Genomic DNA, 18,707 nt, shown 5'->3' with positions numbered 1-18,707 from the left:
CAGAGAAATTTAAATTCCATCTTAGAAATCTATTTAAGTGTTAAAGAGATTTGAAGATGGTATAGCTAATTAGAAAATATTAATTAAAAATACCTTATTCCTTGGTGGTGACAAATGAATTATTACTATTTATGTGTTTCTCTGGCAAAAATAATGCTCAGTGAACAAACACAGAAGATTTATTTATTAACTAGATGAATTGGCTGGTGTATAGAAACCTGAGTGCCCTTTGACTATACCTGGAAGCTTTTTCTAGAGTGGCTAATTGGCTTATTCTCTTCTATTTTGCATACCTTTAGTGCTTTCAAATAAGAATCGATTTATAAGCCTGCGTTTAAAATTCAATTTTAAGTTTGTTTGGTTCTTTGTTCCTATATATGTTTTAAAATAGCCACATAGCAGGTCTTATGGTAGGTACTCAATATATATTTGCTCACTGCTGCTGAAACATTCAGTCTTACCAATCAATATTTCTGGTTACCTCTTACACAGTCATAGCATGTGGGGCATATGTCAGGTAGAAAAAATAAAATGAAAAAGAGCAAGCCTTACATATCATTAAGTTCTGCTACTCTCCCAAGAAATTCTTCATAAGTTAAGGAGCCACTTTCTCGAACCAATATGACATGTTTTGCTACTTTTTCTGGTAACTTGTTAAGAACCAACTGTGTCTGATCTGAAAATTGCTGTCCCATGATGAAAGGATGTCTTGAAATCCAGAAACAATGTTGCTTCACATAGTTATCTGTCAAATATATACAAAAGTTACTTTTATATACACTATAAAAACAGCAATATACTCATCACTTCAAGAAAATAAGAAAAACTAGGAATACCTTTAAGTGAGAGTTCAGTAGACTTAAATGTGTCTAAGGTGGAATTTATTTAAATGACTATATATTTATTTTTTAATGATTTTTTAAAAAAATTTTATTTACTTGTTTGACAGAGAAAGAGAGAGAGTACAAGCACAAGCAGGGGGACTGGCAGAGGGAGAAGGAGAAGCAGGCTTCTCTCTCTTTTTTTGGCTTGAACACTAATGACCACAACCAGTGTTTATTGAACACTTGCTGTGTACCAGGCAGCCCTCGCAGCCACCCTGAGAGGTAGATGCTATCCCTCTAAATGTGGAGAACTGGGTGTAGAGTGTAGGAAACCCACCCAGAGCTGCAGAGAGGAAGTGGCACAGCAGGAATTCCCACCCAGACAAAGGAGCACCTTGCACTGGGGGGGGGGGGGGAGTGGGACGACGGACACTGGCTTGCGGAGGCAGGGCGGGGAGCTCTTTCCCCACTCCAAGAAAAGCATAAAGGAGGTATCTTTAGACACCTGCAGGCACGGGGACTTCCTGTCTCCTGGGGATAAAGGGAGAGGCAGCTCTGAAAGCAGGTGCCCCAGGTCTAACCTCATAGCCACTATTGTTTTAAAGAGACCACCCCCAGAAACCCCCTCCACTCCCACCTCGCCCCAGGCCTCCCTCTGGGGCTTGATCCAAGGATTGTGGGATTATGACCTGACCAGAAGGCAAACGCTTATCGGACTGAGCCACCCAGGTGTCCCTAAATGACTATATATATATTAAAAAAATACATATATATATTTTTAATTAACATATAATGTATTATTTGTTTCAGAAGTACAGTTCTGTGATTCATCAGTCTTACACATTTCATAGCCCTCACCACAGCACATACCCTCCCCAATGTCCATCGCCCAGACACCCCATCCCTCCCACCCCTCTCCACTCCAGCAACCCTGTTTGTTTCCTGAGATTAATTAAGAGCCTCTTATGATTTGTCTCCCTTGCTAGTCCCATCTTGTTTAATTTCTCCCTCCCTTCCTCTATGATCCTGTCTTGTTTCTCAAATTCCTCATATCTGTGAGATCATAATTGTCTTTCTCTGACTGACTTATTTTGCTCAGCACAATACCCTCTAGTTTCATCCACATCGTTGCAAATGGCAAGATTTCGTTTCTTTTGATGGCTGCATAGTATTCCATTGTGTATATATACCACACCTTCTTTATACATTCATCTGTTGATGGACCTCTAGGCTCTTTCCATAGTTTGGCTATTGTGGACATTGCTACTATAAACATTGGGGTGCACATGCCCTTTCAAATCACTACATTTGTATCTTTGGGGTAAATACTCAGTAGTGCAATTGCTGGGTCATAGGGTATACTGTTCATATTCTTGACCACTATGATATATGAAGATATATAATCATGATATAATTACATCAGCCAGATGACATTTTTTGTTGAATTACTTCATTTATAAACGTGCAGCTTACTTTTGATTATAAAATATATGCAAATTAAACAGGTTTTTGGTTTGAAAACCTAAGAAAATTAAAATATTAGGTAATTTAACCACCTCCCATTTTCTGCTTAGGAAAGAAAAAAAAGACAGCATTTTTGCTTTTCAACTTCTCCAGGTGTCTTAAACTTAGAGTTTATAAAATTTGTTTTCTAAGTATGAAGGTGATATTCTAGTTAAAAGGCTAGATTACTACTTTAATAATCTACTATCAATATAGATCAATAAGTTGTTGAATTGACTTAAAAAATTAATCACAAAACATTTATTGAACAACTAAAGTCTTGAAAGATATAAGTCTATGAATTGTGGCTAGAGAAGAACTGAATGTGTTTATTCTACAAAGTTTTTTCCTTTGGTAAATAATAATTTATCAGAATATTAAGTATTGAGAATATGGTTAAAATAGAAAATAAAGTTTAGTATTTTTGTCTATGCTGACTTATTCTGTAACTTAATATGAAAATCCCTGTTCATCACAAATACTACTACTAATAGTAAAAGCAGCTAATACTTTTGAACACTCCCATTGTGATCTTCTGAAGAGACAATCTTCTAAGCACTTTACATGTATTCATGAACAGTCATTCAAATCCCCATAATTACCATTTCACAGATGAAGAAACAGGATAGTTAAGGAAACAAGCAGAGAGGTTAAAATAACAAAGTCACATAGCTGATAGGGTTTTTTTGTAATGTAAAGTTAGAAGAAGAAAAAAGCAGGAGTGCCTGGGTGGCTCTTGATTTCAGTTGGGGTCATTTTCTCAGAGTCGTGAGATCAGCCCTGCTCCCCAGCGGGGACTCTGCTTGAGATTCTCTCTCTCTCTGCCCCCGCCCCTGCATGTGAGGGTACATGTTCGCACGTGCATTATCTCTCTAAAATAAATAAATAAATATTTTTAAAAAGAGAAGAAAAAAGAATTACAATTAAAATTATCTGATTCCTCTCCCCAAGAAATTCCATTTTATCTACTTACCAAAAACTATCATTTTTATTGCACACAAATTAATGCTCATATAAAGCAGGTTAAATAGTAACAATTTTATAGGAAAAGTTTGCCAGGAAATCTGTGTTATTATTTAATTAAAAAATAATAAAGGTCTAACTCTTTAATATCTTTTCATATTTTATTGATTTATATTTTTTATTTATATTTTATTTAGTTACAATAAGTAAATAAAATTTATTTATTTATATATTTTATTTATTTTTTTATACATATTTATGAAATATGTTTAACTCTAAAATATAAAACCATTTACAATAAGAGTTTTCAGTAACCATAAATACGTAAATTTGCTTTTGGTATTAAAATTTAAGTTACTGGGGCGCCTGGATGGCTCAGTGGGTTATGCCTCTGCCTTCAGCTCAGGTCATGATCTCAGGGTCCTGGGATTGAGCCCCGTATCAGGCCCTCTGCTCAGCAGGGAGCCTGCTTCCTCCTCTCTCTCTGCCTGCCTCTCTGCCTACTTGTGATCCCAGTCTGTCAAATAAATAAATAAAATCTTTAAAAAAAAATTTTAAGTTACTATTCTTGAGATTTATTCTTTTAGTCACATTAAATAAAGGAAAAGTAAAATTATACCTAAAAAAGAAAACCCAACAATTACTGTTTTGAATCTGAACCTACTTGGCAACAATAAATATTACATTACAGAGATAAATGAAAGGAAGTCATTGAGGAAGACCCATGTCACCAAAAAAATCTCCGAAGGCCAAATTATGTATTTTAAATATAGCCAAGTGGATTCATAGCAACTGTATCCAAAGAGAAAGATCTTAGTTTAGAGATGGTCTCTAGGGTATTCAACATTAATTTCTGGTTTCATAGTCTAGTAAAATATCAGAGTCCCATGGTTTACACATTTATTTTTATTCTCAGCAAAGACAATTTCCAAAAATAGACAAAATACCCCAAAACTTAACAAAAATTTTAAAAAGAACCATTTATAATTTGGAAAGTAGAAGAATGTTAAAATAAGTCTTTCCCAAGAAGGCAGTTAACTTCACACTGACATATACCACACATACACATGTACATTTTGTCCTTATTTTTCTTGTTCTAATTCAAACGTATAAAATATAAATGTATAAAATGTGTAAAAACATCATTAGGAGTTGGGGTTGTAAACTGGTGTTGGTAAATGGCCTTTTTAGGGGCGCCTGGGTGGCTCAGTGGGTTAAAGCCTCTGCCTTCGGCTCGGGTCATGATCCCAGGGCCCTGGGATCAAGCCCCTCATCGGGCTCTCTGCTCCGCAGGGAGCCTGCTTCCCCCTCTCTCTCTGCCTGCCTCTCTGCCCACTTGTGATCTCTCTCTGTCAAATAAATAAAAAATATTAAAAAAAAAAAAGGCCTTTTTAAGGCCATGGAGATACAATAGTGAGCCAAAAAAACAAAACAAAACAAAAAAAAAACCATGGTTCTTGCCATCATGGAGCATATGATAAAGCAGGAAAGAGACAACAATCACACCAATAAATACATTGTAAGATGAAAAAAGCTAAGCCAAACAAGTACAGGGTGCTACAAAAGCCTATAAATGGGAGGTCTGACCTAGTGTTGTGTCAGGGAAATCCTTAGGCAAACATTTTACTTGAGATCAGTTAGCCAAATAGGGGCAAAGGCATGGAGAAGAAAGGACATTTTAGGCAGAGGTTATAAGCAGAAGTCTAATGTATGAAGGAGCATGGTACCTGAGTTAATAAAAAAGGCTAGAGTGACTAAAGCAGAGGGAGAGGGAGACCAGTACCAAGAGATGGTTTGTTTACCGTTTTACTGATGACCTGAAACAAGCCTGCAAGCCTGCCCATTGAAGTGGATGGCTAAAATTGGTCTGAATGAATAGTGTCCACTGAGTCCTAGGATCAAGATCAAAACTGATAATGATTTTCTGAAATGGAGTAAGTTGTGTCATATATGACTAAAAAGTTAAACCCTGAATGTTTTGAAAAGTCAACTGCACAAAAACACACAGATAAGATGTGCTTAAAAGCAATTAAAATATAAAGTCTGAAGGTTTCAGTCAAAATAAGTCAGCAGTAAAATAAGGACAAGATGATGTTAAAATAGTCCTAAACTCTTGCTAGAAGCAGATGTCCAGTTCAAGACCCTAGTCCTATTGTGCTCTGTAATGGGTCTACCACACTGAAGTACTGTAATCAGCCCTAGGCAGTTAAAACTTTATTTATTTATTTATTTTTATTTTTAAGGCAGGGGCAGGTGAGGGAGGGACAGAAGAGGAGGGAAAATCTTAAGCAGGTTCCATGCCCAGTCCAGAGCCTGATGCAAGGCTTGATCTCATAAACCTGAGATCATGACCTGAGCTGAAATAAAGAGTTGGCCAACTGGGCCACCCCAGGCACCCCTAGGCAGTCACATTTTTAAAGGGCATTAATCATTTTAACATAACTGAAAGAGTATACAAGATGTTATGGATCTAGAAAAGGGAAAAAAAAGTGACTTATTCTAGATAATAATTCAGTAACAACCAACAGGTTTGTTCTAACATTTGGAGATATTTCATGTAGAAGAGGAAGAAAGATTTATTTTATATAGTTACAGTGAAATGGCCAGTAATTGTGAATTAGGCAAATTCAGGTCAAATAAAAAGTTCCTATCATCCACAATTATCCAAAGGTATTAAGGGCCCTCTTCTATGTCAGTTTGTTTTCACTGGAAGTGTGGAGGTGTTTAAAGATTAGAAGTTCATCCAATAAGTAAGTTTTAGAGAAGATTTTTGCTTGGGTGAGAAAATAGAGTAGGTGACTTCTAACCTAATATTTCATTCCTAAAGTGAAACCTAAATTCCCTCTAGCTTTCATGTACGAATCCAATCCAAATGCTGTAAAAAATTCTAACTAACTAGACTGAAAATTTTAAATTACACCTACACGCTTAACAAAGAAAAAAATTAAACTTTTGAAATACATGATCTTAATATTTAAGAAAACATGTAATAATTTAACCAATGTGCCTACCAGACAGATATTTAAAAAGAAGCCACGGTCACTTATTTATTGAGTTAGAAAATGGTCCTGGGGCGCCTGGGTGGCTCAGTCGTTAAGCGTCTGCCCTCAGCTCAGGTCATGTTCCCAGGGTCCTGTGATCGAGTCCCACATCGCGCTCCTTGCTCAGCGGGAAGCCTGCTTCTCTCTCTCCCACTCCCTCTGCTTGTGTTCCCTCTCTCGCTGTGTCTCTCTCTGTCAAATAAATAAATAAAATCTTAAAAAAAAAAAAAAGAAAGAAAATGGTCCCTTTGTTTCTGCATTGTTTTGATCTGATGGTCTAACTTTGAATAAGGTTTATAATGAGGCAGCATATTAACTTTTTATCCTGTAATTGCAGTTGGTATCTGGGAAACCTAATCACTAACTCCTTTGATTAAAAGGTGACACTATTTAGACACTAAGAGAGCCTGGGCAGTGGTTCTTAACCTGCTTCAGTGGATAGGATCTCTGGAATTTACAGTTCATTTTGAATACCACAGAATAATGATAATGATTAATTTTAATATGTATCACTAGCATAAAAATATGGCTCTGTGATCTATATGCATTATAAAAACAAACCAAGGGGGCATGTTCACAAAAACAGTCTGTTGTGGCCACCCTCTAGCCACTCGCCACAGGTTTTTCAGTGTCCCTCTTTGGTGACTCGGCACATTCTTTTATAAAATAGCACATATCATCAGTTAGGTCACTTGACCATCCCTCTCTTCCTGAGGACAGAAGCTGTGTTCTCTCTTCTGGTAGATACATAAACATACAATAAATGTTTATGAACGGATACAATAAATATTGTTGACAATTTTTTATATTATTGTTCACTTAGTATTCTTTTGACTTGCTAATTTGTTCATTCATCTATTAATCACTTGGAGAGAAGTTGAAATTTTAAAAATATAAGAAAAATATAAAATTGAAAAAATGTATCACTAAATTAACATGTATATAAGTTGAGAAATATTCATTATTTGATATTATCAAATAACTACCTCTAGATCATGCAGTAGTAGTATAGCATAGGAATATAATTTGCCAATTACTGACATAGAATTCAGCAAAAGATAAATCTCCAGTAAAAAGATTCAAAGAACTAGCCGGTCTCATACTACTATGCCACCTATAATTTTGTCCTTTCTGGCAGGATATAAAAGCACAGCTTGCTTTATTACACATGGCTTTACTGTGTTTCACAAATATTGCCTCTTACCCCCCACCCTCAAGTTGAAGGTATCTGGCAACCCTGCATGGAGCAAATCTATTTGGAGCAAAAGAATTTGCTCACTTCATTTCTTGTAACATTTTAGTAATTCTTGCAATATTTCCAATTTTTTCATTATTATTATATTTGTTATGATAATCTGTGATCAGTGATCTTTGAAGTTACTATTGGGATTGTTTTGGGGTGCCATGAACTGCACCCATACAAGATAGCAAACTTAATTGATAAATGTTATGTATATTCAGACTGCTCCACAGACTAGCTGTTCCCCCAACTCTTTCCTTCTACATTAGCCTCCCTATTCCCTGAGACACAACAATATTGAAATTAGGCCAGTTAATAACCCTACAACAGCCTCTAAGTGTTTAAGTGAAAGGAAGAATCACTCGTCTCACTTTAAGTCAAAAGCTAGAACTGATTAAGCTTAGTAAAGAAGGCATGCCAAAAGCTGAACAGACCAAAAGCTAGGCCTCTTGTACTAGTTAACCAAGTTATGAATGGAAAAGAAATGTTCTTGAAAGAAATTAAAAGTGCTACTCCAGGGAAAACACAAACGATAAGAAAGTGAAACAGCCTCACTGCTGGTACAGAGAAAGTTTAAGTGGTCTAGATAGAGGATCGAACCAGCCACACCATTCCCTTAAGCCAGAGCCTAATCCAGAGCACAGTCCTAACCCCCTTCAATTCTACGAAGAGGGCTGTGTGTGGTGAGGAAGCTGCAGAAGAAAAGTCTGAAGTTAGCAGAAGTTGGTTCGTGAGGTTTAAGGAAAGAAGTCATCTCTGTAACATTAAAGGGCAAGGTAAAGCAGCAAGTGCTAATACAGAAGCTGCAGGGAGTTATCCAGATCTCAGATAAGTCACGAAGGTGGCAGCACTAAACAACAGACATCCAGTGTAGATGAAACAGCCTTTTCTTGGAAGAAGATGTCAGCTAGGACTTTCTTAGCTAGAGAGGAGAAGTCAATGCCTGGCTTCAAAGCTTCAAAGGACAGGCTGACTCTCTTATTAGGGGCTAATGCAGTTAGTGACTTTATTTTTTTTTTTTTTTAAGATTTTATTTATTTATTTGAGAGAGAAAGAGTGCAAGCAGGTGCAGCTGGCAGAGGGAGAGGGAGAAGGCAATCCCAGGACCCTGGTATCATGATCTGAGTGGAAGGCAGACGGTTAACCAACTGAGCCATCCAGGAGCCCCTGTAGTTGGTGACTTTAAATTGAAGCCAGTGCTCATTTACCATTTCAGTCATCCTACAGCCCTTAAGAATTATGCTCAATCTACTCTGCCTATGCTCTAAAAATGGAACAATAAAGTCTGGATGACAGCGCATCTGTTTACAATATGGCTTACTGAATATTTTAAGCCCACTGTAGAGAGGTACTGCTCAGAAAAAAAGATTCCTTTCAAATTATTATCACTCACTGACAAAGCACCTGGTCACCCAAGAGCTCTGATGGAGATGTACAGTGAGATTAATATTGTTTTCATGCCTGCTGACACAACATCCATTCTATAGCTCATGGATCAAGTAGTAATTTCAAGTCTTATTTGCTAACATTTTGCGAGGCTATAATCACCACAAGACAGCAATTCCTCTGATGGATCTGGGCAAAGTCAAATGAAAACCTTCTGGAAATGATTCACCTTTCCAGATGCCATTAAGAACATTCATGATACATTAGAAGAGATAAAAATATCAATGTGAACAGCAGTTTGCAAGAAGTTGATTCTAAAGGTCAATGGATGATTCAAGCCTTTAGTGGAGGAGATAACGCAGATGTGGTGGAAAGAGCAAGAGAACGAGAATTAGAAGTAGACCCTGAAGATGTGACTGAATTGCTGCAATCTCACGACAAAACTTCAATGGGTGAGGAGTTGCTTCTCATGGATGAACAAAGAAAGTGGTCTCCTGAGATAGAATCTATTTCTGGTGAAGATGTTGTGAAGACTGTTTAAATGAAAACAAAGGATTTAGAATATTACATAAACTTAGTTGGTAAAGTAATGGTAGGATTTGAGAAGTCAATTTGAAAACTGACTCCAATTTTGATAACATTACATGCTAGAGAGAAATCGTTCATGAAAACAAGAGTCAATCAATGAGGCAAACTTCATTGCTGTCTTAGTTTAAGAAATTGCCATAGCTACTCCAACCTTCAACCATCACCTTGATCAATCAATTGCCATCAATACTGACATAAGACCTTCCACCAGCAAAAAAAAAAAAAAAAATTATCACTTGCTGGAAGCTCAGATGATGGTTAGCGTTTTTTAGCAATAAAGTATTTTTTAAATTAAGGCATACACTTTTTTTTTTTTAGACATAATGCTGTTGCACTTAATAGACTACAGTGTAGCATAAACGTAACTTTTATATGCACTGGGAAACCAAAAATTCATCTGACTCCCTTTACTGCAATATTTGCTTTACTGTGGTGGTCTGTTACTGAACCTGAAATACCTCCAAGGTATGCCTGTAACGTGCTTTCAAAACACCAGGATTGAAGGATTTTCTAAGTAAAGAATAAATGTTATTTTGAAACTCATAAGAATATCAAGAATTCCAAAAATGCCACATTCTCTAGTGGGTGGTAAGATACACTTGATCACTTCTTTTTCTAACAAATGAATTGTTGTAGTTCAAATATTCATTACAAAGATATAAAAATCACATCATGGGTAACTGGCAAAACAAAAAAACGAAACAAAGCAAAAAGCTCCATGAATGTTTAAACCATATCCATTCATAAAAGGATTAAAGCAAAGCTAAGAAGCCTGAAAGTACAGTAAAATGACTAGGTGACAAGTACTGTAGTATTTAGAAAACCTCTCTGAAACCTGTTCTCCATGAATTTTTTGTATCTACTTCTTTATTTACAAAAATGATATTTATAATTGAAATAATCATCAACTACATTCATTGTTAAGTTAGCTTTAACATCAGAGGTAAAAACTAAGTTCTAAAAACTAGATCCTTAAGGGTACTATTTATTTTACTACTCATTGCTTAATCAAATTCTAGATCTGTAACCAGATATCAGCTGGTCTGCAAGACAAGAAATTAATAGCAGCTATTAACAGGTTCAAAAGGAAACAATTAGACCAGTTACTATAGGAGCTGGAATACTTGTTCTGGGCTCAAAGACCTTTTTTTTTTTTTTTTTTTTAAGATTTTATTTATTTATGTGACACAGAGAAAGAGATCACAAGTAGGCAGAGAGGCAGGCAGAGAGAGGGGGAAACAGTCTCCCCACTGAGCAGAGAGCCCTATGCGGACGGAGCTCCATCCCAGGATCCCGAGATCATGACCTGAGCCAAAGGCAGAGGCTTAACCATCTGAGCCACCCAGGTGCCCCTCAAAGATCTTAAGAAAAAAAAATTAAAGAAAGAAAAACTACCAAAAGAGAGTACTTGAGATTAAGACTACGGAATTCTGATAGCACTGCTGTGCTTGCTAAATACATTTCATATTTAGAAAAACACACTAACTAGACTTGTAAGAACTCTCTCTGGACCTCCCCTGCCTTTTTGGGAGAAGGGGAACAGAAGTGTGTTAAGTGTTTAGACATGAAGTAAGAAGGATCAGGCTACACAGTTCACTTACACCAAATGACAAAGAACAAATTTTGAAACCTAGGATCATATTCTGGAGGAAACCACTTAGAAACCGCAGTCAGGGAGAATCAAAGGGAAGGACAAAAATCCATACTACTTTTGAGTTTTCAATTCAGAAAACATCATTTCCTAGGAGTGACTTCAGTATAGAGGTTACTGATTTAGGATTGTTGATCCATGGCACCTCATAGCCCAGATGAAATTCTGAATGGACAGAGAAGAGCAGAAAAATAACTTTATGCAGAAGATCTAAGACTTACAAACCATAGTAAGTGTTGTTAAGGCAGCTTTATAAATATACCAGAGGAAAGAACTAAATCATTTGGCAACATGAAAGAGGACAGGGCTGGAATATGAACGTAGACTGAAATTTAATAAAAGGGCTAGGGATAAATTTGAATAACAGCAGTAAATCCACATTTGGTAACACAATACACATAAAAGAATAAATCACTGCAAACGCTAACACAGAAGGCTTCCTTTCCAAGAATAGTTACTACAATTATTAGCAAGATAACTTTTTGTCTCCGATCGGGCCAAGATAGCCGGTTCGATCAGGCAAGCCCTTTGGGAGGACGGGCGGTGTAAGGTAATTTAGCAACGGGGGGCCGGCTAAGCAGACCCACCTGGCCATTTCTGAGCTATCGCCCGAGGCAAGGGTTTCTAATCTGGGGTGTCGAGTGCGGCAGCGGCACACAGGTTTCTGCAGCATCGGTGTGTTTGCTAAGCACAGCCGCCACCCTCTGGCCATCCTAGCCGCCTGTGCCCCTCCTCAAGCGCACCTGCACTTTTTAACCAACAGCTACATCCGCTGGCCCCCTGACTGCGCCGGCGGCAATATTCAAAAGCGGTTCCCGGCTCGAGGAGGACACACTCTCTCCTGGTTCCCCAGAATCACCCCTCCTACCGGACAAGACATCTGCAGCCCCGGTAACTGGAAACTGGTTGGGGAGATAGCGTCCACGGAAGGCCTCCCAAGCCAGCGCTGCGCCCTAAGCCGAGGCCTAGGAAGGGTGGCGGGGCCAGGCCTGTTTCCCCAGTGAAGCGCCTCTGGGCAGCTGAGGACTGGCGGGTGTCTCTCTTCCCAGCCCTAGGGTCTTGGAGCAACAAGGAAGGGAAATGGCGAAAGGACAACACCGGGCAGCTCACCCCCAAGTTTAAGGCATCGCGCTTCCGGCGGTGGCAGCTCCGCCTCAGCCCGCCGCTCAGACCCGCAGGCGGCGGCGACACCGCCTCGGCCTGCGACCGGGTCGCACCTCAGTGACGCAGCAGCTCTGCCCCAGCCCCCCCCCAGCGTGTTGCCTGGAAACGGTGGCCAGCCTCTCCCGGCAGCTCTTTGCTCCCACTCTCTCTTGCCGCTTTGTCTGAGAGCCTTCGACCCCCGAACCCCGGAGGCCGTCTGAGTGGGGAAGGTGGCGGCCCAGGAGGGGACCGTGCCCAGAGGCGGCGGGTGAAGGCTCGCCTGGCAGGCTCCTTGCGGCGCGGCCCTGTGAGGTGGACTTGGCTCTGGCCTGGCCAGCTGCCGCCTCTCCTGGAGACATCTCCCCAGCAGCTGTCGAGCGCCCAGTTGTTGACAAAGGCCGCACTGTAAATCCCGGGTTTGGTCCGGGGTTGGAGTCCAAACCCCGCCTTATTAGGCCTCCAACCTCCCACTGGTCATAGCTACACAAAGGTAATCTTGTTACTTTACCCGGTGTGGACCGATTATACTCACCTAGCTGGAGTTAAGAAGCATAGAAGACTGTATGGGAAGTAATTAGCACAGGGTCCCCATCTCATAGATGGCATCTCATAGGTGGCAGCGATTATTATGAACACATGCTGGTGATACTGTTGCTGTCCGTTAAGCACGTATAGTATAGTATACACACACACACACACACACACACACACACACACACACACACAGTATGTTGTGGGCCACATACTATAAACTAGGTCACCTTCCAGGCATTGCTCTTGTTTAAGTAGTTTGCTCAAAGTTACATAGCCAGTAAACAGCAGAGCAAGGATTTAAACTCAGATTTAAACCACTTATGGTAGATTAAACTTAATTAAGCTACTTAGCAGCTAATTTAAACTATTCATAATTCTTAATGTTTAGGCACTCATCCTTCAGTCATTTGTAGATTTATCCTGTGAAGAATTAATCCTGCCCTCTAATAATGGATAATATTTATTGATCATTAGAACAAGACCTATTCTAAGTACTTTAAGGGTATTAATTTAAACCTCATAGCAATCCTATGAGGTAGGTATTATTAATACCTTCATTTTACAGTTGAAGAAACAGGAAAATCAGTTAAATTCTCCAAATTCTAAAACTCATAGACAACAGTATAAGAAAAAAAAAACTCAGTTACTTTGGATTTGGCAAAGATTTCTTAAATATGGCACAAAAAGCATAAATCGTAGAAGGGAGAAAATTAACAAATTTTAGTTTATCAGAATTAAAACTTCTTTTCAAAACATACTTAAGAAAGTAAAAAGGCAAGCCACAGAGTGGGAGAAGGTATTTGCAAAGCATATATTTGATAAAGGACTTCTAATCAGAATATATAAAGAACTTGTAATTACAAGTCAGTGAGCAAAGAACCAAATTTAAAAAATTGGCCATCAAATTTAAATAAGACACCTCATTGGGGCGCCTGGGTGGCTCAGTGGGTTAAAGCCTCTGCCTTAGGCTCAGGTCATGATCTCAGGGTCCTGGGATCGAGCCCTGCGTTGGGCTTTTTGCTTGGCGGGAAGCCTGCTTCCCCCCCCCCCCCCCCCCGCCTGCCTCTCTGCCTACTTGTGATCTCTGTCTGTAAATAGATAAATAAAATCTTAAAAAAAAAAGACACCTCATAGATGAAGATATATTGATGACAAACACATGAGAAGATGCTTAGCATCATTAGTCGTCAGGGAAATGCAAAGTAGAAGTACCATGAGGTATCACCATGCACCCCGGTCACAGAATGGCTAAAACTAAAAAGGCTGATCATACAAATTGTTGACAAGGATGTGGAACAATTGGAATTTTTATATACTGCGTTTTGGGAATATAAAATCATGTAATTATTTTGGAAAGTTGGACCATTTTTAAAGTGGAAATTTGGCCATTTCCTTAAAAGCTAAACATAACACCTACCATATGATACAGCCATTCCACTCCTAGGTATTTACCCACAAAGACTATAAATACTCATTTCAGCGTTATTTGTGATAGGCCCAAACTAGAAACAACCCAAATACCCATCAACCGGTGAATGGAAACAAATTGTGTTATATCTATACAATGGAATACTACTTGACAATAAGAAGGAATGAACAAATGATAGACTCAGAATAGATTTCTGAGTGAAAGAAGCCAGGCAAAAAAGAATACATATTGTGTCATTCCATTGATTTAAAATTCTAGAAAATTCAATTTATAGTGATAAAGGGAGATCAGTGGGATGGGAGGGATGAAAAATGAGGTGTTGAGATGGGTGGGAGGGCAGTATCACAAAGGGGAAACATTTTGTAGTGATGGACATGTTAATTTTCTTGATTGTAGTGATGGTTTCACAGATGAATACATATGTCAGAACTTCTAAAATTGTATATTTTTATCATACACAGTTTATTATATGCAAATTATACCTCATAAATTTGGGAGGGAAAAACAACCTATTTAAATTTTAAAAGGCTTTATATTACAGACTAATCTGAGCCTGGGAGTCAGAAAATCCCTGCATTGCTTTCATTTTATTAAATTCAAGTAGTCCTTTTTATATTTCATAGGGAGTGTAGTGAAGATTGCACTATAGGAGAGATTACAAGATTAAAATATTTTAAAATTAGTATTATTATCAATATCTCTAGATAATTTCTTCTCATCATAAGAGCTTTTTTCCCCTGAATTTGCCAAAGCATAATGATTTAACTAAAATAATAAAACCTTAAGACAGTAATAAGGATTATCTTAAACATTGTAATAGAAGAGATTAGAAATTCTGAGATTCTAGGAATTACGAAGTCATTTTGTAGCAGGCTAAGGAAACCTTTATTTTTCCTACATATAAAAAAGGTGTAGGAAAGTGTTTGTAGGGAACCGTAAATATAAATAGCAAGAGTTATGGAAGAAGAAACCACTAAGTTAATTCTTTTATAAGAGGAATGGATCCTTTTGTAATGAATCTTATAATTTGTAAAATGTATTCAGATTTTCGTATTTTACATAGGTATTTATCCATTAAAATACAGAGGCTTCAGGACGCCTGGGTGGCTCAGTTGGCTAAGTGGTTGCCTTCAGCTCAGATCATGATCCCAGGGTTCTGGGATCGAGTCCTGCATCATGCTCTCTGCTCAGTGGAAAGCCTGCTTCTCCCTCTCCCTCTGCCTGCTGCTCTCTCTCCCTCTGCCTGCTGCTCACTCTGCTTGTGCTCTTTCTCTGTCAAATAAATAAAACCTTAAAAAAAAAAACCACAGAGGCTTCAATAAAATTGTGGTAAACACAGCCCTGTAGTGAAGACCAGGAAAATTTGAGAGACTTTTGAAACTCTTTTTCTAGGAAAGTATGTTGAGTGCTTCCTGCTTTTTGTAAGGTTATTAAACATCTGTGACAGGACTGTGGGAAAATATGAGGAAGGCCCTGAGTGATTTTGGATTATAAACATTTTTAACATTTTAACTTCCTATATTTATTCATAAAATCATGAAGTTAAAAGAACTAATACATCATTTAGTCCAACATTCTTCCTTTGTAGATGAGGAAACTGAGCTCCAAAGATGACAAGTGATTCACCTAAGGAGCACAGAGCAAATTAACTAAACTGGATTAGAATCCAGATTTCCTGGCCACTAGGTAGTGCTTTTCCTCAATACATTACTGCCTTTAATTATATTGGAGGAGCAACTGGCTACCTGTAATTAAGATTAGAGCTTCATCGGGACGCCTGGGTGGCTCAGTTGGTTGGGCAGCTGCCTTCAGCTCGGGTCATGATCCCGGCTTCCTGGGATCGAGTCCCACATTGGGCTCCTTGCTCAGCAGGGAGCCTGCTTCTCCCTCTGCCTGCCACTCTGTCTGCTTGTGCTCACTCTCGCTCCTCTCTCTCTCTGACAAATAAATAAATAAATCTTTTTTTTTTTTTTTTAAATTTTATTTATTTATTTATTTGACAGACAGATCACAAGCAGGCAGAGAGGCAGGCAGAGAGAGAAGGGAGGAAGCAGGCTCCCTGCTGAGCAGAGAGCCCGATACGGGGTTCGATCCCTGGAGGCTGGGATCATGACCTGAGCTGAAGACAGCAGCTTTAACCCACTGAGCCACCCAGGCGCCCCAATAAATAAATCTTAAAAAAAAAAAAGATTAGAGCTTCATCATCTTCTAGGATGATGAATTTTTAAAAAAAATTTTTTTTAAAGATCTTATTTATTTGACAGAGAGAGAGATCAGAAGTAGGCAGAGAGGCAGGCAGAGAGGGAGGGGGAAGCAGGCTCCCCGCTGAGCAGAGAGCCCTATGCGGGGCTCTATCCCAGGACCCTGAGATCATAATCTGAGTCGGAGGCAGAGGCTTAACCCACTGAGCCACACAGGTGCCCCCCCCTTTGAGGTTTTTATGTCTTTTCTGGTGTTTTCTTCTCAAGCTCTGTCCTCAGTTTTCTGCTTTTATTTTTGAAAATTTGAGGAACTCAGGCACTCATAACTTCAATTATCATCTGTATTCAGATAATTTCCTAATAACATTGCCTGTTGTTATCCTTCATCAGTGTTTTAATCCTGTATTTCCGTATTTATATAGAGTATCTCCCAGAGGAATGAATATACTACAGTAATGGGCACCTGAATTCAACAACCTCCTTATCAAAGGAGCTTCAGTATTCCTTCTGGTCTCCCAGGCGAAAACTTATGAAGCGATTTCTTTCTGTCTCCTAAAGCATTCTGTCATGCTGGCCTGTACTTTCTTTATAATTTCTTCTGGTTTTATTTTTTTATCCTTTTTTTTTTTTGAGTTCTTAGTGTGTGCCAGGTACCAAAAGTATTCTGTATGTATTATCTCATGTAAGCCTCACAATAGCCCTAAAAAATAGATATCAATATCATCCCAATTTTATAGAAAACAGTCCTACAAAGGTTAAATAAATTGCCCAAGGTTATGTAGTTAATAAATGGTAGAGCAGGGATTCAAATCCACTATCTGATTTCAGAACCACAAGTTTTAGCTACTTCATTGTAGTTCTACTATTGAGCTTAACCCATTCCATATTACCATCTCAATATAAGTTCCTTGGTATCTGACAGATAGATTAGTATAACAACATCTTAGCCAATCAACTTATTCTGAAACATATTTATTTGGTCCATCTTGAATCTTGTTGCCGAACTAAGCAACTTAAAACATTGTCTTTATTAAGTCTATACCATAAAGGTGCTGGTGTTCAGTATTGGAACAGAACATATCAAGAAAATGGAACCCAGTGTTTGGGAACTTATTTTAAATGGATGATTTTACCATCCCATTGCCTCAAAGATCTACCTGGATCTTGAGGAGAGTCATTCTATATACTGCTTACTCCCATTGTTACCATGTCATTTCAAACCACCTCCTAACACTCTCCCCCACAATCCTTTATTGCTATGGCCTACGGTCACTGATCTCTGCAACTCTTTATAGTTCACTCTCCTTTGGCATACCTCATCTTCACTCACTCCAAACTAGCTTCCTCTCTCCCTTAGCTACCTCAGTTTGACCTCGGGAATTCCCATTCTCCTGCCAACAACTCCTCTGTCCTTACTTGCTTTTCCTTTGAACACTTTCTGCCTTACTGACATCAGAGGAATCTACTTCTCTGACAACCTTTTTTGGCTAGGAGACAAGTTAACATTCTCTTCCCTAGCTGTCACATCAGTGTTTTAATACTATCAATCGGCCACCTCTCTCTTTTAAAATCTTCTATCTATCTAGCTGGAAGTCTGTTTTTTTGTTTGTTTGTTTGTTTGTTTGTTTTTTCCCTAAGCCAGGTAGGCCTAATAACTGCAGAGCAAAGAAGTCATGTTTCTCCTTACGCAAGTGCAAAACTCAAACCTTAACTTTATCATGTATAACGCAAGGAAAGATCAAGCCAGTGTATACTGACGGGGCCAGGGGAAATGAAGTCAGAAAGTTCCAGAACAACAAAGAGAATACGTGCTCCAAGCCTGGGAGCGATCCACCTTGGTCTTTTGGGTCCTTGTTGCCCCAGACAGACCAATGGGAAATGACAAAGTTTTCTCCCAGAGACAAAAACCCGGGTCAGTTTATCCTCTGCTACATGGAAAACAAGGACTAGAAGCAGCAAGTTCATAATTATATTTCCCAGGTTATCTAAAATATGTCCTTTACAGGTAGTAAATTTGTACTCTCACTACTTTTTGATTGTTATAGTTGAAATTTCTTTTAATTGAGAATAGTCCTCCTCCCCCTCCTTTTTTCATACTAATACCTTATTGCAGAAACTGGGTGTATTGGGGTTCACCAGAGAAACAGAATAAGTAGGAGATATATACTAAGAGATTTATTGCAAAGAATTGGCTTACTCAGTTG

At 38.6% G+C, this 18,707-nt stretch overlaps 1 protein-coding gene across 7 annotated transcripts in view; it reads right to left on the bottom strand.

Moving 5' to 3' along the window:
* Positions 1-12,410, bottom strand: part of RNF141 (ring finger protein 141) — a 39,298-nt gene extending 26,888 nt beyond the window's left edge. For 2 of the 7 annotated variants that reach the window (XM_080817810.1, XM_080817808.1), the window contains exons 1-2: positions 12,307-12,410; positions 553-745 (exon numbers count right to left, since the gene is read on the bottom strand). In XM_080817810.1, the coding sequence (XP_080673936.1) occupies positions 553-695 (143 nt within the window). In that variant the 5' untranslated portion in view covers positions 696-745; positions 12,307-12,410. Of the gene's footprint in view, positions 1-552; positions 746-12,064 lie in introns of all 7 variants that reach the window. The other 5 variants (XR_013967612.1, XM_080817812.1, XM_080817807.1 and 2 more) reach the window with 5 other exon arrangements.
* Between the last annotated feature and the right edge of the window lie 6,297 nt (positions 12,411-18,707).

This window comes from Martes martes (assembly GCF_963455335.1).
Source record: "Martes martes genome assembly, chromosome: 10".
Taxonomy (NCBI): Eukaryota; Metazoa; Chordata; class Mammalia; order Carnivora; family Mustelidae; genus Martes; species Martes martes.
Note: the sequence above shows the minus strand (reverse complement) of the source record. Positions and strands in the feature narration are given on the sequence as shown.